The following is a 27,430-nucleotide window of genomic DNA, read 5'->3' on the forward strand; positions in this document are numbered from 1 at the left end:
ATTTGTGTGAGCAAATGGACAAACAATTGCAGACTTTCTACGTAGTCTTGAGGGATTCTGAGCAGTTCTGAGGTCAGCTTTGGGTTGAAAGAGTGTGTATCTGTTTTTGATCGTCATAATGTATTTGTCGAGATCTGAACAATGGCTCCTCTTTGTCCATCCACTCCTCCATACAGAAGTCTGGGAAGAAGAAATCGATTTCTCTCCGTGCCGACTCAATGGAATCTGAAGAGGAATGAGATAATACAATTTAAAAAAACTCCGTAATCAGTATGTCATTTGACAGCTCGTGATAATACAAAAGCAATGTGTTTTTTTACATACTGTATGTCAATGCATTCCTCCTACCTGAGCCATGAGTGGTGTTTCGTGTGTCTGTGAGTCCAAATTGGCCCCTGATAGACTCGGGCGCTGTGTATCTGGCTCTGAAAACTTTAGTTGGCCCCATCAGTTCTCTCCAGTGACGTATGGCATCCTCTCTGGCTAAAAGGTACGCTCGCATCGGACCACTGAGAGGAAACACAACATCAAGTTTGAGAAGTCATGAATCACAGCCAATTATCACGCCATGTAAGCCGATAGCAAAACCACACTTTGCTCTGTGTTTTTCCGACGTTCAATTTTAACACTGGATGCTTTCTATGCTTCAACAGAGAGGCAAAAAATTGACTTGAATCCAATCTATCCACGACAAAACCTCCTGGGAAGATCGTGTCCAGGAATTCATATTGGTCTATCAATTTGATCTCTAAACAATGCCGAATGGAACCGGGCACAGGATGATTTCTAATGTCTTCAATAACGCTGAAGCCATCCAGAGAAAGGTTGCTGTGGCAACTACCTATTGAAACACTGTATTTACGAGAACCTTTTTGCAATCCAGAGGAGCTCACGTGGAGCATTTGTCAGCGGGCTACATGGTGACTTTCATGAATATTGCTCCAGGGCTGTTGTCCGCTGATAATTCAAACTCCTGTTGTGAAGTTCCAGAAAATGATTCATTGGTGACTTGCTGAGCATAAAATTAGAGCATCATATATTGACGTGTGCTGTTTCTGAGTCAGCCCTGTGGGTTATTTGGTATGGGACTTACAGTACAAGTCTCTATTATTCAGGGTTCTTACACCTTTTACAAAGTCAAATTCAAGCACTTTTCAAGCATTTTCAAGCTTTTCAAGCATCTTACAGCTGTTGTAAATTACATATTTATATACACATACTCAAATGATTATTTCCCTACCTCACATTAAATCAGATGTTCTTTATGCTATAAACAACCAAATGTGTGATAGCATTCTACACGAGGATGAAAAATTAAAGAAAAGAAAACTAAGTTTAATATTTCAAAATGAGTGATCTGTACGTAGACTAGGCAGGGGTAGACATTAAGGGTAAAATGCCACTGGCCCTCCGGGCTGGTGGAATTGTATTATCACTGGCCCCACCATTGTAACCACTGGCCCGGAGCATTCGTCCAACAACAAAAAAATCGACTAATAATGAAGAAAATTAACACATTTGTTGCAATAGTAGCCTAATTTATGCACTAACTACATTACTACTTGTACTACAACATTTGAATCATCAGTTCTTCCTCATTTTCCTAAATTGTTCATATTTGGTTTATTAAAATAATGATATTGTGGTCATTGTTAAAAAATGTCTGCTATTATTAGGAGTATTATTATTTGTATAATGCACTTTCTGCCTTCCTGTCATCAGGAGTTAGACATATGGCTATGTAATTGATTTGATTAGAACCTTCATTATCCTAAACTGCTGGGACATTTCACCAATACCTTTATATTGTCTACTCTTCACTTACTGTCAGCATAGGTCGGCATTGATGTACAGAGTCGACAGAAGACCTTGTTTATATTGCCAACATATTGAAAGGTGCAGTGACTCGTCCTAAAACCAGGAAGTAAGCTGCTGGTTCCCTCGACAAAAAGCAATGGGATTTCTCCACAGGGTTTTGGAAAATAGCTGGAAATAAGGTCTGTGGAAAACAAATCTGTTTGATAAATGCACGTTTTGTTCAGCCGGATAATCTCCACATGTCTACCCTACTTTTATAATTTTCGAATCATAAATCTAATCGATAGATTATAAAAGGGTTTTAGGACGCAGCACTGCACCACTAGAACCATTGATCAAGCTGGCTGAAACATTCTCTCCCTCTTCTTCTCATACTCCCTGTCACTCTCCTTTAACTCCTCCGGTGACTTTCTTTTATTTGAAGATTGTTTTTTGCCCGGCTACCGCTGGTATTAAAAACATTTTGGCGAATGGTTAGGTAGCGCGATAGTCTGTAGTGAAGGAGCGCGCTCACGCTGTGCTCCGCAGCAAACAGCTGTTTGCTTTTCCCCCAACAACGACAACCGACTCACGGAACGCTATGTTGTAGCATTGATAAACGAAACAATTTAACTAAATTGCTAGTCAAAATACCAATAACACAGGACAATTCTTTTAAAGCAATATTTTTAGTGGCCCGAGCGGGCAAGTGGAAAGTACGTTATGCTGGCCCGGGGTGTCTAAATAGTGCTTCTGGGCCAGCGGGCCATTTATAATGTCGAGCCCTGCTAGGCCTTCCATATAACCTGGCTGAGCCAATATAAAACAATCAGCCAAATAACTTTTCAATACATTATTGATTACTATTGTTGAGGTACTTTTAGGTTGGCAGTGAACATAAGTCAGAGGTAAATGGTGTACTTTGACTCCACTACATGTATTTAATACCTTTAGTTACTTTACAGATGTGGATTAATGATGTGAAATATAACCAAGTCTTAAATCAGACTTTAGTTCCACCTGGAGTAAATTCACAAGCTACCCTGCAGTATACAAAGTCATTCAAACGAGCTGCACCTTTACCAGCTTTGAGAACACTTTAATGATCAATCTTTATAAAACATATCATATATATTATTCTGAAATGGACCAATCTGCACAAGGACTACTTTTACTGTCGCTACTTTAACTATATTTTGATGAGAATACTTTTCTACTTTTACTTGAGGAACATTTTGAATGCAGGACTTTTACTGTGCCAGAGTATTCCTACACTCTGGTACTTTTACTCAAGTACAAGATCTGAGTACTTCTACTTTTACTCAAGTACAAGATCTGAGTACTTCTACTTTTACTCAAGTACAAGATCTCAGTACTTCTACTTTTACTCAAGTACAAGATCTGAGTACTTCTACTTTTACTCAAGTACAATATCTGAGTACTTAATCCACATCTGGTATTGTATTAGCCTGAATTGTAGCCACAAAATCACGCAGAGCTGCATAAAAATAGACTCACAATGGTAACAAGTGGAAAATAATATTTACAAATGTGTACAATGATTTGTAGGTAATGCTGACTACTGTTAGAAATTAAAATCAATGTTTTGATAGCCTAGTGCAGTGGTTCCCAAACTTTTTGTGCCCAAGGCACACCAAAGGACAAGTACAAATCTCAAGGCACACCTATTGTGCAAAATAGCCCTTATAACACGTGTTATCACTGATATCATGTAAAATATCTGTAAATGTGCATAATTATTTACTAATGCCAAATAAAATGTGACAAAGACAACTATATTACTCATGAAATATTTATTAACGAAATATTTCAGAAATGTATTTGAAACGTTATCAAATTAGGCTTCATCAAAGCAGCAACACACTCATTTAAACCAGACAGGTCACAACATTAAAAATGAGACAAAGGAAATTCAGCACAGAGAACTGTCAATGCAAGGAAGCTGCATTGTCCATGGTCCTGAACTACAAATTATAAATGTAACATTTCAGCAGAGATGGGGTCGTTACTAAAAAAAAGTAATATATTACATATTACTTTAAAAAAGTAAAAAAAGTAATATATTACACTACTTCGTTACTCTCTACATAAAGTAACTCGTTACTTTACTCGTTACTTTACTCGCAGGGCCGGCCCGCCCCTCCCTGCAAGCAGATCACGCAGACTGCTAAAGTTTCAAATGTTCTCTTTAGTTCAGTTTCCATTGTCGCATAAGACTGATCCAGATCCTGAATGTTTTCCTATCTGACCATGGCTGTTCTCTGTCTCCTGCTATCTGTATATTTTGTGCAGTCTATCTCTGCTCACTCTGTTGCGTCGGCGTGTTCTCCTGCGTGTTGGCCATGTGTTGCACTGGAACCAGACACCGCAAAGACTTCAGCCGAGCACGTACGAACTGCGCATGCGTGAGTGGCAATAACTCTCCTTACCAGCAGGTGGCGGTAGTGTGTATTCGTCATTCAAAACAGGCAACAACCGGAAGACAGAGAAGAAGAACAGACTGTGATATAAACAAACAACAAATAGCGTGTGCGGTAGCTCCACCTTAGCATGTGTTCTTTGCAGGTGCTTGTTGAGGTTTGACGTGGTGTTTACAGCAGTGGATAACAGCTTCTGGCCTGGACACAGTTTGCACCTCACCGTCACATTCCTGTCTATTCTTCGGATGAACTCAAAATAATGGGCATACCTCCACCCCTCGAGAGTTATCGCTGACTCAGCCATGTGTATGCAGCACTGCACGTGGAGATGTGGACGCGCAAGTAGCGCAGATTACGTACATATAAACCTACAAAGTACTGATATAGTAAATTAAATTTTTTTATTTTTGTGTAGTTGTATATTGCAATAATAATATCACTCTCCTTACCAGCAGGTGGCGGTAGTGTGTATTCGTCATTCAAAACAGGCAACAACCGGAAGACAGAGAAGAAGAACAGACTGTGATATAAACAAACAACAAATAGCGTGTGCGGTAGCTCCACCTTAGCATGTGTTCTTTGCAGGTGCTTGTTGAGGTTTGACGTGGTGTTTACAGCAGTGGATAACAGCTTCTGGCCTGGACACAGTTTGCACCTCACCGTCACATTCCTGTCTATTCTTCGGATGAACTCAAAATAATGGGCATACCTCCACCCCTCGAGAGTTATCGCTGACTCAGCCATGTGTATGCAGCACTGCACGTGGAGATGTGGACGCGCAAGTAGCGCAGATTACGTACATATAAACCTACAAAGTACTGATATAGTAAATTAATTTTTTTTTATTTTTGTGTAGTTGTATATTGCAATAATAAGGTATGGTTGTCACAAAATCCCACGGCACACCCGGACTTGCCTCACGGCACACCAGTGTGCCGCAGCACACCAGTGTGCCGCGGCACACCGTTTGGGAACCACTGGCCTAGTGCACCTTAAACATACCGTCAGTTTAAATGCTGTTTTATACTGAAAAACCAGAAGTTCTTGTGCACAACCAGTTGTTAAGCTTTTATTCTGAAAATCCTTCATCTCCGATTAGCATGAGGCTAATATACCATTTACTATAGAGGTGAATTTAGCAGCGATATGATATGATGTTGCACAGCGAAACCTACTGATTTCAACACTACAACTATAGACGTCGAGATATTATTATTGTTGGATAAGGTACAGTTTATTTGAGTACGTTATTGTTTACAGATGTGGGTAGCATGTGACAACATTCGGAACGACCGGAAACCAAACTGCTGTGAAGTATTTCCTGTATTTTTAGGAGTATTGATTACAGCGTTTAGAATGTGTTAAATGAAAAGTCATGAAAGAGTTAAGGAGGAGAAAAGGCGTGTTTAGATATATATTGAATGTACAATGTCTTTATCCTCTGATATGCGTAACAATGGACATTGAAACGTGGAGAGCCGGCCCGCAGGGAGGAGCCAGCAGAGGATATATAAACAGCGCGACCTGAGGGGTACGGCCTCTTTCTCCGCTAGCGAGAGCCAGAGGACAGCTGCTTTTCTGTCCGAACAATATCCTGTTTGTAACATTACCACGCTTTTTATTAATTAAAGTACCAATTTGAAACAATCTCAGAGACTCCATTTAGTCTCCTTTTTAAGCTTCTCTCCTGGACGCTAGAATAACCACACAAAGATAACAATTGGTGACCCTGACGTGATTCTCGTTGGACCGGGAGAGACTATACAGCCGGCTGTTGCCCGTAACCGCTGGCAATCGTTCGACACACAGAGAGCTCAAACCATCGGTAAGAAGAAACCGGTTAAGTCAAATTCTTCAATAGTTTATGCAGGACAATCTTAGGACTGTGTGTTGGACTGCTGCTTCCGGTTCCTGAAAATAGCTGGGCAATTAATGTTAAAACAACCAAATGTATAACAACAACAATCATATAACACGAGGCGTTGCTTTGTCACAAGCAGGGTGAGTTCAAATTACTTATTTTTCTTATATTTAACCCTGCATGCTATTCGTTTGTCTGTTATTACATGTCGGCAAGAGGCTAATCGCTCCAATAAGTGTTCTTTGTTACGTTTTAAGTTAATGTGAATGGTTTGAGGCTATTTAGCAGTCGGGACTGCTTGAGACAAAGAACACAATCACAGTGGAAGCTGAGAATATTGGAGTGAGTGTTTGTGTTAAAGACAATGTGAGGCTGTTCTTCTTTTTAAAAGTCCTTTGTGTGATGAGGGCAATCATTTCAAAATGTGTTTCTTGTTATGTTTTAATTTAACGTGAATGGTTTGAGGCCATTAAACAGTGGAGACTGTTTGAGACAAGAACACAGTTGAGTGAGTGTTTTAATTACAGTGTGAGGCTTTCTTTTTAAAAAAGTCCTTTTCTGGGAAAAGGCCTGAAAAGTTTGAAGCTTTCAGTGGTTGTTTTTCTGTTTTCAAACAGACATTGCGTGTGGATTACGACGAGAAGTGCGACATTCGTGCGTTAGATAGACGATATTCTGCTGATTGTGTTTGATTTGCATCTTACTTTGTCCCATTATAGCGTCTTTAAACAGAGGAGATAACCATACTGGCTCTTAAAGTCAAAACATTACGTGCATGGGTTGAGAGCTATGACGTAAGGGTATGAGGCCCATTTATAAATTGTACATTAAATAGAAATGTTATTTTAAACTGCAGTGTTGTTTTGTGTTGAATTTTAAACTCCGTTGTGAGAGCCACGAGGTGTTTTCAAATCCCTTTGTTCTTCAGGTCAAAGGTTGGAAAATCAATTGCCATCTTGTCTTGCCAGCATGTTTACAATGAACCACACGGCAGTTGCCATTTTGTGAAATGCTAATTGAAAGTACTCTGTTTGTTTTTACCCAGTCCTACTCCATCTTGAGAAGGACAAATCATATTTCTTTGCAGAGTTGGAACTAAAAAATAGACAGGTTATTTTACCGTGGGAAGTTTGGTGTTTGTAGGGATCTGAATTTGGAAGTTTCTTTTCTGCTTGCAAGTGTGAATTGACGTTTTTTTTTTAAATATTCCAGTTTGCAAATGTTTTGGCGATTATGTGCTGTGTTGTTTTACCATAGTGTAATGTTCTTCCCTAGTGTAATTCTCTTTCCATTTTTAAGAAGGAAAATAAGCTTTTCTTGTTAAATACAGGTTAGTCTTGCAACAGTAATCCCTAGTGGATTAATCTGGAAATTACAATAGCGCACTCTGCTGGTAGTACAGCATTATTACATAGAGGAAACACTATCATTTTGAAGTCCAGGGCTGCAGTCGGATAGTTTAAAAATCAGCTCCTAAGTTCTAACCCTATCGTCTATGCCTTGACCTCTGAGTGAAACGTCACGGGGTTAAGGGATAGTGGATAGGAGAATTCAAAAGGACTTAGGAGAAGAGACTGCGGTACTTTAGAGAATCCGAATGCACTTTCACTATCCGACGTGTTTATGATGCGCCAGCGGACGTCATTGTGTGCGTCTGCTGCTGTAGGGAAACTATGGAAACCACAGTTTTCTATACAGCGGACTACAACATGGATGTTTAATAAGAACGAGGGACTACTGTAAACTCATCTAGAGACTCTGCACCGTGCTCTGATGCTGCTGTTTTGCTTTATGAACGTGAACCACAGAGAAACATTTTCTTCAAGACCAAAGTTGGAATTGAAATAAAAAAGGAAAGTGAAACTTATGCTCGTCACCCTCTCCCTCCGGTCCACATTAATACTAATGATCCCAAAGATTGTATGAACTATGAAAAGATCTTAAAATCAAAACAAATGTATTTATTATAAACGTTAGTCCTTAACATCTATCACTGTGTATATCACCATTCAAACATATTTTAAAAGTTGAACAAACTCCACACAGCTCAGTAAAGACTGTGAAATATTGACTTTATTTGATAATTTCAATAAAAACTAACGTTCATATTTCTCTTTTTGATTATAATACTGATGAACGTTCAAAACAAAGCACTTTGACAACTTACCACCTACGTTTTAAAATGCTTAATAAGCACCGTAACTTTCATGATATCATTTCTCGGTCATAATCGGTTGTTTCCGTGAACGGCCGACTGTTGAGTGACGGCAAATGCTGCGGCTGCAAGGCATTGTGGGGCAGCATTTTCGCTTCTCCTGTCGGTTAGGGAGGTCCAGTGGTTCCTAAGCTAAAGGAGGTTATAAAGGAAGTTTGAAACCTCCTTTCCTATCATTCTCATCATTCTAGAGAATTCGAACGGCACTTATCATGGCTGCCACTGAGGGACTTCCAGGTCATTTCACTCCTTTAGGAAGGTTCCTAAGCTAAATGGACTATTCGACTTCAGCCCAGGGCTGCAGTCGGATAGTTTAAAAATCAGCTCCTAAGTTCTAACCCTATCGTCTATTCCTTGACCTCTGAGTGAAACGTCACGGGGTTAAGGGATAGTGGATAGGAGAATTCAAAAGGACTTAGGAGAAGAGACTGCGGTACTTTAGAGAATCCGAATGCACTTTCACTATCCAACGTGTTTATGATGCGCCAGCGGACGTCATTGTGTGCGTCTGCTGCTGTGGGGAAACCATGGAAACTACAGTTTTCTATCCAGCGGACTACAACATGGATGTTTAATAAGAACGAGGGACTACTGTGAACTCATCTAGAGACTCTGCACCGTGCTCTGATGCTGCTGCTTTGCTTTATGAACGTGGACAACAGAGAAACATATTCTTCAGGACCAAAGTTGGAATTGAAATAAAAAAGGAAAGTGAAACTTATGCTCGTCACCCTCTCCCTCCGGTCCACATTAATACAAATGATCCCAATACGTATGATTGTATGAACTAAAGATCTTAAAATCAATACAGATGTATTTATTATAAACGTTAGTCCTTAACATCTATCACTGTGTATATCACCATTCAAACATCTTTTAAAAGTTGAACAAACCCCACACAGCTCAGTAAAGACTGTGAGATGTTGACTTTATTTGATAATTTCAGTGAAAACTAACGTTCATATTTCTCTTTGATTATAATACTGATGAACGTTCAAAACAAAGCACTTTGGCAACTTACCACCTATGTTTGAAAAAGCTTAATAAGCACCGTAACTTTCATGATATAATTTCTCGGTCATAATCGGTTGTTTCCGTGAACGGCCGACTGTTGAGTGACGGCAAATGCTGCGGCTGCAAGGCATTGTGGGGCAGCATTTTCGCTTCTCCTGTCGGTGAGGGAGGTCCAGTGGTTCCTAAGCTAAAGGAGGTTATAAAGGAAGTTTGAAACCTCCTTTCCTTTCATTCTCATCATTCTAGAGAATTCGAACGGCACTTATCATGGCTGCCACTGAGGGACTTCCGGGTCATTTCACTCCTTTAGGAAGGTTCCTAAGCTAAATGGACTATTCGACTTCAGCCCATTTCTAAGTGTTATAAATACACACATGCTTCATCGCCGAGATAGAATTGCAAGTGGTTTCTAATTATAAGATAAGGCACTTTATATAATACTCTTTCAAATAAGCAAACAAATGTATTGAAGCTAACACAAATTATGACATTTACATAATTCCAAACACTTCGGAAAGTGGAACACAGTAGATTTTCACCAGATTTCTAATTTTCATATTTCATACTCAAAACCATACACTGTACAATTTTTTATTTTAGCATTTCAGATTTTAAAATTTGCATAATTTGTATCTTTTAATTAACTTTATTAATATTTTAAAAAAAACTTAAAAAGATGTAACTATTACGATGACATAGGATATTTTTGAAGGAATACAAAGGTACTAGTCAGAGGACTAGTGCTTCAATCTTTGATCATTCGAATAGTTAGAGAACATGTCACCAAGAGAAACTAAGTTGAGACCAGACGCAGAGCCAGGCTCGACTGCAGATATCAAGGGAAGGATACAAATCAGATCAGATGCTTTAACCTTTCCAATTAAAAGACAGAAGACATGGAACCAAATAGCGAAACTGCTGGAACAGTGGCAAACAAGAGGACTGGTTCCAGCAGATGATCAACCTGGACCAACAAAAGCCCATAGAAGAGCAGTACTCGACTATGAGCACGCACAATGCCTACAACAGCTAACTATATGGAGAGTAGGGATGCCAGCGATTATTCGAATATTCGCTACAGTCTCCATAATTGAATATTATTTTTAAAAATCGATTTTATTTATATATATTTTTTTTTATTATTTATGTTTTGTTTTTTTCTGGCTTAGTTTCAACCAAAATATATATATGCAAATAATAGTAATAGTATTAATAATTGTAAATGGTCATTGGTCACACCACCAGTTTGTTTTACTGTAAACTTGGAGGAAGCCTGCGTGCAGAGCAGACTGCTGCTGCAGCACGCTACACACCGACCCCACCCCCCCTCTCCCTCACACGTGCGTCTAAAGATGAACAAAGCGGCAGGTAAAAAGAGTTCCTCGTGGAACTACTTTGAACTTACAAGTCCAAAGGAAGTTAAATGCAAGCTCTGCGAAAAGACGTTGGTCAATCACAGCTCAACCTCAACAATGCGTTCGCATTTGAGTGTGAAGCACGCCAAAGAGGTTACAGAGAAAGTCGGTCGAATAATCGATTATTATTCGCCAGGGCTGCCGAATAATCGATTTTAATCATGGTCAGTTTCTGGCAACCCTAATGGAGAGAAGCTGAAGAAAGATTTATAATAGTTACAAGTCTGATACTACATCTGGAATATGCCAGCCTATTGGCAGACAGCATACATGTGGTCCAAGTAGCAGACCTGGCAGTGAGGGAAGACATAGCAGAAAAAACCAAAGAGGCTCCAGTTATCCAAACTCCGAAGCTGTATCTAAGCCTGGCCGAAGTCCCTCCTCCCTCCTCCCTCCCCGAATGTTGGTTCTATAGGAGAAGTCTTGCAGTTGGATGGAGTCTCCATGGACAAACATCTCAAAGAATTGGAGTATGAAGTAAGAGTGCTAACCAGTAAATCAAAACACCTGATAGAAGAGAACATACGATTAGAAGAAATCACAGAAGAAAGACAAACACAAAAGACAGAAATGGAAGCACTACAACTGAGACTCTTGAAGATGCAAATAGCTGAGAAAGATACCAAAGCTAATAAAAACAAGAAAGCGGCAAGGCAAATGGCAGCTACATCAGGGATGGCCATAGAACCAGAGAAGGCAGGTCAGACACCTCCAACAATTCAAGCTCAGGAGGTGCCAGAGATTCAGGTGCAGAATCAAAAAAGAGGGGGAGGAGGTTTCCGAGGAAGACAAAGTGGCAGAGGAGGAGGGCCGTTTCCAAGGAGGTAATCGATCAACAGGAGAAGGTTTTCAAGGTGAAGGATGCTCCATATGTGGTCAGTTCTCACATTGGGCTAGATATTGCCCGCAACACAGGATGCTGCAAGTACCAGAATATCTTCCCACACAATTTCGGCAACAGCAAACACCTGCATATTCTCCTACCCAAGTACAGCCACAAGCATAGGCATACACTCCCATACAGCATCAACAAAAGGGACAATAGAGGAGAGCCACGATCAAGACGAAGAACAGATGAAGGCTGCTACAAATGTGGTCAGCTGACACATTGGTCCAGAGAGTGTCTGCAGAACATTGCACCAAACAACGGCCCTCCATGCAGATACTCCGGGGGAGGTTTCCATGATGACGACAGAGGCAGGGGGTCCCAGAGATGTCAAAGACGAACAGGGGTGCCAAACATGACCCAAATGCCACTGACACCCTGGTATCAACCACAACAATGAGGAAGCTCAGAGGACCAGACCACCAGATGATGCATCTTCAGCACAAGGGTATTTTGAAATCCAGCTACATTGAGCCATATCTGTCACCACAGGAGGGAGAGGTTTAATGTAAAACAAAATCGAGAGTAGCATTTAGACATAAAGCATCCACAGAATAGAACATTTAGCAGACTATTTTTGTAATTATGAGAAGGATAGAGATTACGAGTGATGTTGTTCCCCTACACCAGGGGTCTGCAACCTTTTTGACCAAAAGAGCCATTTCGCTCCTTTTTCCCAAAAAATGTTTTGTCTGGAGCCGCAAAACATATTTCATAGTTTTTTATTGTTGTATCAGACAAAAACTACAGTTTTTTTGCATTTATTAGGCTATTTATTACATGATATAAAACTGTTAACCTCTAATAAGAAACAAAGAACTTTTATAAGGAGAATTAAAAATAATACACAGGCCTACTTTAAAATAAATTAAACACAGCACTTGGGGAGTCCTCTGCACATTTGAAGGGGAACAAAATATTATTAAATGGGCCCACTTTGAAATAAATAAAACATATATCTGCACCCTAAAAAGAGTTAAAGGTAAGAATGGAGAAACCAGCTCGAGTGCGCTAGAATTTGAAAGTACACAACCGTAAAAAATATGCCTCTTCCTTCAGACTTTCTTACAGAGTCCCTCCTCCAACACACAACGCGCACATGACCAATGAGGGCACGATATAAGTTTGTGCCCAGATGGAAGGCTGACAGGCAGGTAGGCCATCCAGTTATTTTAGCCGGGCCGGCTCAGATGATTGGTCGTGCTTTTTACAGTGCTACGGCTTCCAGAGGTTAATTTTTGTATGTATTTATTGTCAAAGCATTTAATATATTCATTGCTATCAGGACGTTAAGAGCATTCCATGGAATATAACAAAAAGTGTTTTCTGAAATAAATTACATACCCCATTGAATTATGTCAGCTGGCTTCCTCTCCCGTGTTGTTCCTCGATACGTAAAGGCTGCAGCACCGTTGACAACTTCTCTCTACATATCAAACATACCAGCATCGTTTGCTGTGAAAGCATACAACTCTGTCCACGCAGAATTAAATCCTGTGTTCCTCCGGTACTTTTCTTTGATTTATCCATAGTTCGCTCATCGAGCCGGGGGTCAGGTTATTCGCCTCCAAGAAAAGGCGCTCGCGCGGGACCGGAGCAGGATGTGACGCATATTTTAGTTGACCTAATTAAAACCGTTTTGTTTTTTATTTATGTGTCACAGTATCACCTCAAAATACAAGATACGAAACATTTCCAACCATGCAACAAAATATAAATAGTCCTACAAATACTTTTATTTTATTCTTATTTTTGTCTAAACTCAAGGGAGCCAGAGCAGTGGGCTTAAAGGGCCGCATGCGGCCCGTGGGCCGCGGGTTGCCGACCCCTGCCCTACACAGAAAACTATTGTGTCCACACAGCTAGTGAGGTCAAGACGACGGGTTTTCACCAAAAAATATGAAGACGGAAACCTAGTACTCGCCCAAGACGGAGGATCCTTACCAAGTCCTCCTATTTACACCGACTGCAGTTCAAGGGGCGGCGATACACCTGACGTGGAGCTGTTGAGACCTAAAAAACAGAAACTCGATTCTGCTGTGGTGAAGCCTGGCTACAAAGGGAGGTGTCCGATAGGGTCGCTTGTCTCAAACCAGTGAAGAAGTCAACAAGAACCCAGCAGAACTAGAGAGTGACTGTTAGCGGGAGAACAGTGACAGAGCGACAGAGACTGGCCCAACATTTTCCAGCCAGTACATAGATAGACCCCGTCAGAAGACCGGGGTTGTGTTTAAAGGGGAACTTCATTTATTGTTAGTGGAAGTGTAGTTTTTTAGTCAAATAATTATGTGATTTATGGAGTCAGATTACATTTTTCTCATAAACAACATTTTATAATCGGTCTGAAGTATCTGTTTTAAGGCAATGAGCTGCAGATTAAATAACATAACACTGATTGAGAGCTTGGATGAAGAAGTTGTAGGGTTTTTACAACAGTTTAAAGAATCAGTTTTTATTTATTTATTCTTGAGTAACTTTACTGATTTATAATGTAGTGCGTAAGGCAATATCTCATTTTGAGTGAGGGGCACCAGCCCTTCATGTAGGGCTGTGCGATTATGGCAAAAATCATAATCACGATTATTTGGGTCAATAATTGATATCACGATTATTTTGACGATTATTCATTGACCATTTATTGAACTTTAAAACAAATAATATTTTACCAATAAACAAGATCAACAAATATGTTGGAGCGCACTTCCAAAACCATACTAAACATATATTATTAATATGATAAATAAAAATAAATTAGACCAAAATAAATTAAATCAAATATGTTGCAGTGCACTGTCACAACCTACTGAAAACTCCTTAACATATAGCCAACATTTTGGTAAAACATATTCAACATATTCCACTCAGTTAAACGTTGAAGGCTGGCCAACCGTCATGGTCCAGAAGTAACAGGAAATAAATGTTGAACTACAATTTAAGACCAAATAAAAATGTTGGCCACCATGGCAAATGCTGGTAGGACTGCTCATGTCATCTCTTAAAGATTTTTTGCAAGAAACACCAGCCTGTTTACATGGTCTGGTTTCAGAGATGAGCGCAGGCAGGTGACAAGCCACCTGTACTGAAGACCCTCAGCCACGCCCCGACACATGGGGTGACGCCGGCCAATCACAAAGCTTTGATGCGTTCAAGTGCATTATTCTGGCACAGGAAGATTATGTTACAGGACATTAACGATAAAACAGAATATTGTTGTTCTATTTTTAGACACATCTCGCGATCGACTGGTTGGGCACCCCTCGGCTAGACCATAGGTCCGTTGTGGTAGCAAAGTAGTCAGCTGAAGCCACATCTCTCTCAATTTCCCCACGGCATTTGTCATATAGTGCAGGCTGCGCAGACCTGCTGAAATAATACCGAGACGGCATCGCGTAACGCTTGTCCAACGTGCTGACAAGTTGCTTGAAGCCCTGGTTGCTAACAGTGCTAACTGGGCACATATCTTTAGCGATGTGACATGTAATGACAAAGTACTTGCAAATAGTGGACATAGTTTTACCCTTCTTTTTAACGAGTTGCTGCTCTTGTTCTGACATCTTCGCTCGCGCTGAACACTCACAACACATGTCACTCCCACATGGCCGAGTGGGATTTTAGGGAGGGGCGAAAGCGCACCCAGCAAAATAATCGTATTTTGTCAATTATGCTGTTTTCATAATCGTCGCAAGCCATAATCGTAATCGCGATTAAAATACGATTAATTGCACAGCCCTACCTTCATGCATGTCACCCTCGGTGAGAATAGTTCATATTTTCTCTCTAGTTTAGAGAAATATTATTGTATCATATCTTTGTTCAGCAGTATCAAACAATCCTCTAATCCTAGAATTATTGAGACACATTAGCGACACCTGGGGTATTGTTTTTCGCAGCAACAATGATGCATAATACCAGGAAAAAAGCCATTATTGCAACAAGTAAACCATTTTTTGTGCTAATGGCAGATTTTAGTGAATATGTTTTTATACCATCAGAAAACCATACATCATACGATATTTTTTGTACACCTTATGGGTACACGGAGAAGTTATATTTATTTGATGCAACGTTATGGGTTTTACATGTCCTGTTCATAATAGGGTAATCATTGCAATATTAATTGAGCATGTTATGCTTAAAGGAGGGAGTGTCATGATTATACAGATATATTGATTTCAGTGACGTTGTAGTTAATAAATAATAACATGTAGTTAATAATAGGTCTCATAACGACAAAAGGTATGCCAAAGCTTGGGCCTTCTCCAAGGAGGGCGTGGTCCAGTTTTAGATATTAGATGAATAGAAGTGATGAATATGTCAGAACTCTGAGTAATATTATCCAAGTTTTGTCTACACAGGCTAGGAAAGCTACAGAGATACCAGACGAGATACCAGAAGAGACTCCTGTTCGGCCAGGTGATTGGGTGAGGGTGAATGTTCACAAAGTGAGCTGATCCCGGTGGACGGAACAGTGAGAAGTTGTAATGAACTTCACACGCGCTCCGGTTTAAAGGTAAAGAAAAAGGAGCAAATTGACACCACCTCACACATTGTCACCCTTCACTGGCAACTTCCAGAACATTATTGGGAGTTAGGACTGATTTGGCAGAGCTGGAACAAAACAATAAATAGAAATAAGATAAAGATAAAAACAGCTCAAAAGACGAATTGTCTATAGATTTTTATAGATTGTATACTAAAGTGAAAACCTATTTTTTGTTTTACATCTGACAAAGAGTCACATTTTCGTATACGTTATTATAGTACTCATTATTTAAATTCTGTAACTGACACAACCATGGAGAAAATAGAGATGATGTCAAGAACAAAGCCAAACCAATTGTGGGGTCCCCTAGGGATAAGAGTCAGAATAGCATTGTTGATTGTGCTCATTACACTTGGCACCTTTTTGGTTGGATGGGGAGTACAATATCAAGTAAAACATGGATCCATTAGTTCACTCATAGATAATGCTCGCATCACTAACAAAACCTCAGCTGTGTTTCAGAGACTTTCACTTATCCCCAGAGCCAAAAGATCAGCTGAGCAACAAGAGGAGGAGTTAGAAATACTCGGTCCCAAAGGTGAGGCGGTTACAATCAAGATGATTCACCCCCAATATATGCAGTTCTTGTATCAAATGATGAGATGGGTTTAAGTGATTGGGATATGTAAGTGATGGGGATTTACAGATTAGGGGAATCTCCAAATATACTGGATCCATGTTTTAGTCTGTACCAGAAACACCCCCTGTTAAGTTTATGGACAACCGACCGGTGACCTGAGCGCAATTATTGAAAATGATTACAGTAGAAACAGGCTACTAACCCACAAGTACAGCTTTGTACGTACAAACTCTATGTCCAGTCACAAAAGTTACTTATGTTCTAAATAACAGTGAGATTTAAAGTGATGGAAAATATGGGGACGTTATTTTATAGTGTGTGAAATATGTGGTGCTTGAAACATGTAGGTATTTTTAATTTATAGAAGAAAATGGTTTCCTGAAAGAGTTATTTGGAGTAGCCATGTTACAGTGGGTGGAAACAATGTTTAGGGATATGGCACAACCAAGACATTAATTGGGTTTAGATGACATTTAACATCTAAGACAGATAGTAAGATTAGGAAAATAGAGTGGAAAGGATTGGATATATTTTACCTCAGTGTGTTAGAATTAGCTATAGGCAGGGTTGGGTTGTAACGGAATACATGTAACGGCGTTACGTAATCAGAATACAAAAATCAAGTAACTGTATTCAGCTCGCGTTACATTTGAAAAACGAGTAATCTGATTACAGTTACTTTCGTAAACCTGAAGTGAATACATTTTGGATTACTTATTGGAATTATTGGTTGAAAGATTTCCTCACAACATTTAATATTCATTACTAAAGGTACAGCGGAATCATCACAGCGCACAAAACCTATTACCGCCGCAGATGGGCCAAAAAAGCGTTTGAAAAAAAATCGCGGGTCCGCTCGCTCTGAAACAATAACAACGAAACATGGAGGAACAAAAGTCTGCGTTTAAATCACGTGTGTGTATATAGAGGTGTGTGTGGTTAAAACACATCAGCCTGCGGTCGCTCTTTAGCCTTACTAATGATTATTTCTGAAGGTAAACACAGTGAAGGCGGTGCGAAAGGCGGTGCGAGCTCGTCTTCTCAGAGGCTGAGATAACCCTCCCGCTGCCTCCTGGCGCTGCAGAGATGTCATGAAGTGAAACAGGTTTTCCTTCTATAAAACAGCTGCGGGCAGCAGATACCGTGAGAGTCACAGACAGGAATTCATAGATCAAGGCAGACTGGTGCACACACTCTCCTCTCCTGTTTTGCCAATCCGGTGCTTAAACAAATATAGCTCTACACCCCTGGCCGAAATGTCCTTAAAATGAAGTCCGAGTTCGACATTTTAATTCATGTCCTGCCAACACTGGCAGGACAGAAGGCGACACGCCCTTTCTAAGCCGTGTCCCTCACTCACTCCTCACATCCCAAGCTGCATCCCCAACAAGTGTATTATGTTGTTAAATCGTTTCAGATGTGATGTTTCAGTTGTGCTCTTGATAAGCCATTAAAACAGTAAAAACACGTTCAGTTTCCTTTTGCTTTTTGTGTCTCCTGTTCACCAAAACATACCCATTTTAGATGGAAAAAGAAAGTAATCCAAAAGTAATCTAAAAGTAATCTGATTACGTTTTTACTTTTTAAAGACACGTAACTGTAACTGTATTCGGATTACTTTCAGAGCCATGTAATCAGTAATCAGTAACTGATTACATTTACAAAGTAACCCTCCCAACCCTGGCTATAGGTAATGCGTCCCGAGATCTCTCTCTCTCTCTCTCTCTCTCTCTCTCTCTCTCTCTCTCTCTCTCTCTCTCTCTCTCTCTCTCTCTCTCTCTCTCTCTCTCTCTCTCTCTCTCTCTCTCTCTCTCTCTCTCTCTCTCTCTCTCTCTCTCTCTCTCTCTCTCTCTCTCTCTCTGCCTGTCAGACTGCTACGACCCCATCTTCAGACAAATGACCTCACCGCAGGAGACTCCTCCTCCTCCTCCTCCTCCTCCTCCTCCTCCTCCTCCTCCTCTTCCTCCTCCTCCATCGAACAGACAGAGAACCCGAGCTGAACCAACAACGACCTTAGGCATCCAGAACCATCTCCGCCTGAGGCATCCAGAACCAGCTCCACCTGAGGTATCCAGAACCAAACCAGCATGCTGACAAAGAGGCAAACTCTCATCGGTCCCTCAATCAGGACACAAAGTTCCAAACTGAGCCACGAGATTTGGCACAAGAGCAGAGTGTGGGACATGAGAGCGGAATACGCCCTCCATGCAACAGCGTAGAGACTGAAAAGGAGGAGATGAAATGCAAAGCAGTTGGGCCACTGAAAAGAGTTACAGCGGGAGGATCCAAGAGCGGATGGACTGAGGAGAAGACAGGACGGAGGAGAGGACAGAACCAGAGGAGTTGGCATGGGCCAGCAGAACCTGAGGGGGTCGTGGCTTGACAACCAGAGGGGGAGAGAAGGAACACGGGAGTGAGTGAGTTTACACATAAACACACTTATTAGAAAATAATCCTAAAAACACACTGAGGGTAGAACATATTATTCAATCTTTTCATCATAATAAACAAATTATTCTTATAGAGATTCTTATTCATGTGAGAATTTGGGGAAGATTTAATTTGTTACAATATAGAAAGCAGGCAAATCATTATTTGAATGGAAAATGTTAAAGGTAGAGCTAGTACCAAGCCAAAGAAAGTATTCCAATCTAGAGTATTGATTTCACCATTGTAGCATGGTTATTACCATAGGAGAACTGATAAGGTGGAAACAACATTTGTTTGTCGTTCAAGATGTAGAGTTTTAAAAAGACACTGGGCAAAGAGCGATTGTAGATTTTAATTTTGAAAAACTAGTATAATTGGGAGTAATACATGCAGGGCCTTGGATCACTCATTTTAATGGTGCATATTTTCGACAACAAATATCGTTCAGGGAGAAGGGGTTGCTCAACCCACCCTGCAGATGTTTTAAATCTTACTTGCAGCTTCAGAGGGAGCGCACGGCACCAGAGTATGAGTTTTAAAAGACAAGTGCCACCACCTCCTAATGCTCATCCATTAATCAGTGATGACCTGACATTTCGAGATGTTATTTAAAAGGAGAAACATATCTGCCATGAGTGAAAATTCCTGAATTGAACTACAAACCATTAATGAAATTACTTCTGTTTTTAAAGTCCTTGTTAAAGGAGGGAGTAATTATCACATGCTCGGGCACCCAAGGTTCCACACACACTGTTAAAAGGGGTCAGCATAGTTATTTAAGTAGACCAGAATTGAAAATAAATTAGTATAATGCGTTAGTGATATTCCACCGGTTTTCACAACATTTCAGGGACTTTATCACTGCATTGATTGATCACGACGGCCTCTTCTAGAGAACATATTACTTTCATACCTTAAATGGTTCTCATGAGGAGACAGTTACAAATGTTAGTAGAACAGGACGATCCACCCCCATATACAGATGTTGATGAAAATGATGGTTTAGTTTGAATGATGTTAAATGATATGGATGTTCAGAGATGAGGTTGTTCAATGAATGTCCAGCCGATGTGATTCTTTAAATGATGAAATCATGAGAAGAAGTGAGCAAAATAAAATGCTAAAATGGAGTGAATCCATTTCAATTTACTTATACTATTCCAAGATAGTGTATTTTATTTCAATTTACTCTATACTATTCCAAGATAGTGTATTTTTATTTTTTATTATTACTCTACTATTCAAAGATAGTGTCTTTTTATTTTTATTATTTTTCACTGTTCTATATGGTAGATTTCATGTATTTTAGAATCATTACTATTCTAAAATGGGTCGTTTCTTTTCACTTTGTAAAAACAAGTGCCTTAACACTGAGCGTGGTATGAGAACGGTTTCTGTGAAAGGAGGGTGGAAGAAATGTTCTGATACCAAGCCATTGCTGCTATTTTGAAGAACCATATTGAATGTTAACACTAGAAGTTATGCACAAGGGAAAACTTTCATGTTTGAACACAGTCAAAGTATTTTTGTAGAGTTGAGGATATTCGAACCATTCCATTTGATTGTATGTTTTTGATATGAGTTATGTACTATGCAGAGTTCAGATGAAGAACTCATTGATTTCAGTATTATACACACCTTTTAAATGTGTAAGGAGGGACTGTTAGAAATTAAAATCAATGTTAGCCTAGTGCACCTTAAACATACCGTCAGTTTAAATGCTGTTTTATACTGAAAAACCAGAAGTTCTCGTGCACAACCAGTTGTTAAGCTTTTATTCTGAAAATCCTTCATCTCCGGTTAGCATGAGGCTAATATACCATTTACTATAGAGGTGAATTTAGCAGCGATATGATATGATGTTGCACAGCGAAACCTACTGATGTCAACACTACAACTATAGACGTCGAGATATTATTATTGTTGGATAAGGTACAGTTTATTTGAGTACGTTATTGTTTACAGATGTGGGTAGCATGTGACAACATTCGGAACGACCGGAAACCAAACTGCTGTGAAGTATTTCCTGTATTTTTAGGAGTATTGATTACAGCGTTTAGAATGTGTTAAATGAAAAGTCATGAAAGAGTTAAGGAGGAGAAAATGCGTGTTTAGATATATATTGAATGTACAATGTCTTTATCCTCTGATATGCGTAACAATGGACATTGAAATGTGGAGAGCCGGCCCGCAGGGAGGAGCCAGCAGAGGATATATAAACAGCGCGACCTGAGGGGTACGGCCTCTTTCTCCGCTAGCGAGAGCCAGAGGACAGCTGCTTTTCTGTCCGAACAATATCCTGTTTGTAACATTACCACGCTTTTTATTAATAAAAGTACCAATTTGAAACAATCTCAGAGACTCCATTTAGTCTCCTTTCTAAGCTTCTCTCCTGGGGCCTATACTACGAAGCTGGTTCAACCTAACCTGGATATGTTTGAGTTAGCCTGTTGGCCTAATCCAAAACATACGCGCTCTCGCTAAACTGTACTACGACGCTGGTTATCAAGTGGATCGCTCAAGCCAGCCGTGTCCTATCTAGTTAGGTGCGCGTTCACATGAAAGGGGTGGTATCTGGAGCATTCGACCAATCACAAACATGGAGAAGCGTACTGACAGCACAGCGTCATACTTCCTGAATGAAAAGTGAACTTTAATACTAGTAAAAAATGAAGAAGTTAAACTTTAAACATCCATGACTTAAACACTTGATCCAGGATCAAAGCCACAGAGCTGCACCTGCAAGGTGAATACAGCTGGAAAAAGAAAAAGTGTTTGAATGCGTACATTAACAGGTTTATGATATCACTGTCCCGTCTAAAACACGATCTGACTTTAATTACATTTGTCTCGAGTGTTTCGTCAACTTAATGTGTTGCTTAAAATAATACTTCTGCATACAGTATGTGAGTGTTGCACGGCCAGATACGGCTCAGCTGACTCACAGATAAGGAGATATATGATACATTATGAAGTGATATGCAGCGGACTGTACTTAATGTACTCTGGTCCGGTTACTTATGTTGTGGCCGATATTTAAGTAAGCTTTCTTAACGCTAATGTTATAATAGTCAGATTGCTCTGAAGATGGGATGTGATATTCTATTGATGTTCACGTTCACGTTCACACAGTCGGTGATTTTTGCCGGCCGTCTTTCCTGCGACGGCAGCTTTTCTGTATTTCCTTTCTCCTGTAATATGACTTGATCGCTTTAAACTCCGCACACTGAGCTCTGATTGGTCAGCAGGCGGTGCTTTCCCTGAGTTGAGCTCTTAGCCTGCAACCTAACCTGGTCCCGACCAGGTTAGCCGCTAAACATAAATTACCATGGAGATCTAGCCTGCTAAAAAGAGAACCAGCTTCGTAGGACCGGAAAGCCTGAGTTTCCCCTGAATTTAGCCGGCTAAGCAAACATCCTGCTTCGTAGTATACCCCCCTGGACGCTAGAATAACCACACACAGATAACACTACTCAAGACACCTGACTTATACATCTTCAAAGGAAGACTGTGTTCATTCTACAATTACATGGGATTAAAGCAAAATGTAGTTTTACTTGTATAATACTTCAATTTTATATAAAAGTTTGTTTTCATCTGTTTTCAAATAAACAAAGTATTGGCTTTCAGAATATTAAACTTGTTTTGGCAAAGTCAGATGATAAATACAACTTTGAAGCTTGTAACGGCATAATTACAAGCAGAGAACGGACTAATGTAACGTCACAGCAAGCATAACAACAGCCGGTGTTTCTTGTAAGTGTTTCCCCGGTACACAAACGCAAAAATACACAAACACACTCGCCAGCTTCCCCCAGACCAGTAATACAAACGAAAATGTGTCTTCGGGTCAATGTGACTGATTTCGATAGAGCAAGTCACATTTGGTTTAGGCACGAAACATACTACCAGTAGAAATACATTGCTTTCAAAATCGCTCTGTGTCGAATCAATAGATTATATTTCGTGACTATAACACGAAATGCCGTGAGTGTTTCATCCTCTGAACACCACACGATGGCGACTGTAACGCACATACCATAGGTACGCTCCTCTGAAATGATTGTCCCCTGCAATTATTATTATCCCTCAATCGAGTTCGCTATTCAGCTCGCTAACGTTAGCTTAAACAAACGTAACATGCAACGTTAGCCTAATCTAAAATGCTCTACTACGGCGTACCTTTCATGTGGCTCATCAGCGCAGACTCTCGTATCGTTATTTTTGCAAACTTTGCAGGAGGCTACTCGTGGGCTTGACCCTCGTCTTAGCCATGGCTTGTATTTGTCTTCTGCTAGCCAACGCTCGTTGAAACGGCATCCTCCTGGCACACTGTCATCTATCACTCTCATCAGAATGCCCAGGTCACACGTAACACAAATACTTGCAGGTCACGCGCATAGCGCGGGAAGGCCACAGCGGAGCTGTTTTATGTAGAAGCAAAGCAATTATTTTCTTAAAAAGCGAACTATTCAGTCAGACAGCAATTTATTGTAAAAGTAAAGCATTTGCAATTCCAAACACTTTATCTCAATTTCAAGCACCATTCCCAAAATGCAAGCACTTTCCCAACCTTGAAAACACCACGTCAAATTTCAAGCATTTTCAAGGATTTCAAGCACCCGTACGAACCCTGATTATTACATTTCAACTGCAACAGACAAGTTTTTAACAAAGTAAATCATTCAACGCTGTCATGGTTTAGAAGTACACATATGATGGCTTACCTTGACATGAATTCAACTAGTCTTTGGTAGAAGAATCGCCCTACGAAGTGAAACAGAGCATAATCAATTGTCAAACTCTTTATAAAATGATTTAACAGTGTGAAACTGTTCTTCACTGTCTGACTTTAATGAAAGATATTGTACAGGTACCATCCTCTAGAGCAGGGGTTCCCAACCTTTTTTCCCAAGAGCCCCTCCAAATGACTCCTGTTGGAAGTTGTACACACACACACACACACACACACACACACACACACACACACACACACACACACACACACACACACACACACACACACACACACACACACACACACACACACACACACACACACACACACACACACACACACACACACACACACACACACACACACACACACACACACACACACACACACACACACACACACACACACACACACACACACACACACACACACACACAACCCTGAACGTCTAGTCATTCCAAGTTGACTTTGTCTTCCAGCTTCTTGACTCATTTCTTCCCATTTCAATATATATGTATATATATATATATATATTTTTTTTTAAATCATCCTAGGGCTGGTAGCTTTGATCCGAGGGAGTCTTTAACTGAGCCCTCACAGTCAGATCTAAAAATCACACATTCAATGAGGTTTCAATTCAACCTGTCTGTCACTGCATGCGAAAGCTCCACTCATCATTAGGAATTCACAAAGACATATTTTTCTCTCGCTATAAAACCTTCAGGTCCTGCACTTATGGGATGGCGGGGGGGCTGCACAGCGGGTGCTGGAGGAGGAGAGGTGATTGACTACTGTCACAAACTGGATGAATGTGAAGAATTTTGTTGAAGGAGGATGAAAGTGTAATTAAGGATTACTATTGGAGTGACTTTGATGGTTATTGGACTAAGGATTAATTCATTTGGATTCCCGCTGTATGAAGAAATTAAAGGACGGCGCAAGTGGAAACAATTCACAAAGGGATTAAACTGTTTAAAACACATGCTCAAAGTAAACTGGATTTTGCCGATGTGTTTATGTGGATTCAAAAGTCGTAAATAATCTACAAAATGGAGGAGACCGATCTGATTGGAGCAACTGTGACATATAATCCAACTGAAACCGGCATGGACAATGACTATGTTTTAAAAATGCGCTTATCCAGACAAGACTGGTTTGGACACTTTATGGGTAGAAGAATCATTTATATTAAAGAAAGAATTATACATTTCTGTCTTTTTATGCCTTTAATACTAACTTGAATTTTTATTAAAATTAATTAGTCAATTATTTTTTATATTTTATTGTAATGTAGAGACAAGGCTTTTAGTAACAATCATGTATTTCCCCCCCTGCGATCTTTGGCACGCCCCCCCCAAGGTTTGCACCGGAAAAATGTCTATGCACACGTTATTATTAATAATAATACAAATATTCATTTATTTGTAATCATCTCGCGACCCCCTGTTCTAGAGAAGAGGTTGTTTCTGTTTTTACTTCTCAGTGTGTGGGCGCTACAGCGAAACAGTATACACTGAGTCACTTGTTTTGACCTAGATACACTGCTGGGAAAAGTACTTTTTTTAATATTACCAGCTTCTTATTAGAGATGCATTAATATGTGCAGGTACAGCTTATAATTGCTTTATATATTATAACCTATAAGAATATATCGTAATTGTGATTTAAAAGGTGTTTAGATAATAGGTATGACAAAACAGACTGCTGGCTAAACTGTGTGGTCAGATGGAATCACAACAGCAGCATTTTGCTCATTTAAATATATTTGAACACATGAGTCGTGTGCACACCTGAATGTTCAGCGTAAAACCTCTCAGAGTCCTGTCTCCTCCACACAAGGTCTTTGCATTTAACAATGAAAAAGTTGTTGTCCAGGATCCTCTGATGAAGAGCCTGAAAGATAAAATGTTGTTTATATCTTGTTGTACCATATTGTAGCTGATGATAACAATATCATAAACCTAAATATGTCTAGATCAAAACTGTATATGTGGTACTGTGTGCAGATTTTTTGGACTTGGAGAAGGACTTTTTATATTTTATATTATCTGCAGGAATTGGAGCTGGCAGGGGGGTGATACTTAAAATACACCAAAATATTCTGATACAAAAGGTCCTTCTCCTCATAATTAGGATGACAGTGGTCTAATTTATTGGGAACTTCCATTGACAGAGGTTTTAATAATTGACTCTGCTGTCATTGCTGTGAGACCTCAGGGCTTGTGACCATATACCAAGAAAGCAAATGGAGCTTCTTCCAATGTCTAAATCTTGTGGAAAAATGAAATAAGACATAAAATAACCTCACAGTATTATTTATTTACACTTTTTTCATTTTCTGGGCACTCAATTGGACAGTTGGCTATATGTACGTTTTGATTATGTTGTAGGAAACATCGTTTTAGATCGTTTTGACATTGCTATTTATTTTGAGGAGGGAGCTAAAATAATATGCATAGGCCTTAATGTTTATATGATACCTCTGCTCACTCTGGAAGACTAACGTGATAGCAACAGTAAAGGTAGGAATAAAACAGCTTAAGTAGGGGTCTACATGAACAACTTGTAAAGTTAAAACCTCACTAACAGACTCTCACCTCCAGCATCACAGGGTGAGCTACAGCATCTGGTTTGATGACCGCCAGGGTGAGCTGCAGCACTTTGGACAGGCGGCGAGCTGTGAGTAACATCTTCTGCAGAAACCACAGAAATCATAGTTTCTCAATAAAATCACTGAGTAAATTTGTCTTAGCTGATGAAATGAAGCATTAGCTCCCGGTTGCAGCTTTAAGTGTTGAAAATTAAACCAAAAAGTGCCATGTAAACAACATACGCAAATACGTATTTCCTTTTACATGTATGTTAATCATGCTGATTAACCACAATAACATATTTTAAGAGTATGCTATAAATATTGCCTCCTTCACTAGATACAGATAATGTGATAGTTACCAGCTTCTTGCCCAAAACAGTCAGTTTGAAGAGGAGAGAGCAGCCGCCATGTTGGAGCAAATATAAACTCGTCACTTTAATATTCAGTCTACACTCCCTGGTTGTAAATACTAGTATTTTCTGTATGTGTTTTTACACAACGTGCTGAAATATTAACGTGTTTTTAACGTAAATATGAGAATATTCGCTGAATGAATCCACGCACAGGTCAGTCCGTCCCGTATTACTGTCCCCGGAAACTAAACCAACACACAACGTTCCTACTGTATCAAAACTCATAAACAATTATCAGTTAAAATGCAGCTGGTTACTATTGGTTCCGACTGAAATGTAAATCAAACTCAGTCAGAACAATTTACAATATGTCAGCCAGGCATATTTTAATCTGTTTATGTTGTCTATATAATGTTATGTCTTTGTGTTTTAAATCAATGCCTGGCTCCTCATATTGACGCTCATAAAATGCTCTTATATGATGACATAATTTAGACAAACAAACTTGGGGGTCCAGAGCAAATCTTTAAGGATAACCCATTACTGTGTAAAATAAACGAAGGA

At 39.8% G+C, this 27,430-nt stretch overlaps 1 protein-coding gene across 2 annotated transcripts; it reads right to left on the reverse strand.

Annotated features, from left to right (window-relative positions):
- Positions 1 to 58: 58 nt before the first annotated feature.
- On the reverse strand, positions 59 to 27,094 carry nme6 (NME/NM23 nucleoside diphosphate kinase 6). 2 transcript variants are annotated; one of them, XM_071201994.1, is made up of 7 exons: positions 26,873 to 27,094; positions 26,518 to 26,613; positions 25,711 to 25,813; positions 24,060 to 24,116; positions 23,910 to 23,949; positions 349 to 509; positions 59 to 225 (listed from the first exon to the last, which is right to left on the reverse strand). In XM_071201994.1, exons 2-7 carry the CDS (start codon positions 26,608 to 26,610, stop codon positions 74 to 76), a joined length of 606 nt encoding a protein of 201 aa, XP_071058095.1. In that variant the 5' UTR covers positions 26,611 to 26,613; positions 26,873 to 27,094; the 3' UTR covers positions 59 to 73. The 2 variants fall into 2 exon arrangements, with proteins under 2 accessions (XP_071058095.1, XP_033931226.1); XM_034075335.2 differs by lacking the exon at positions 24,060 to 24,116.
- Positions 27,095 to 27,430: the final 336 nt, after the last annotated feature.

This window comes from Pseudochaenichthys georgianus, chromosome 24 (genome assembly GCF_902827115.2).
Source record: "Pseudochaenichthys georgianus chromosome 24, fPseGeo1.2, whole genome shotgun sequence".
NCBI lineage: Eukaryota > Metazoa > Chordata > Actinopteri > Perciformes > Channichthyidae > Pseudochaenichthys > Pseudochaenichthys georgianus.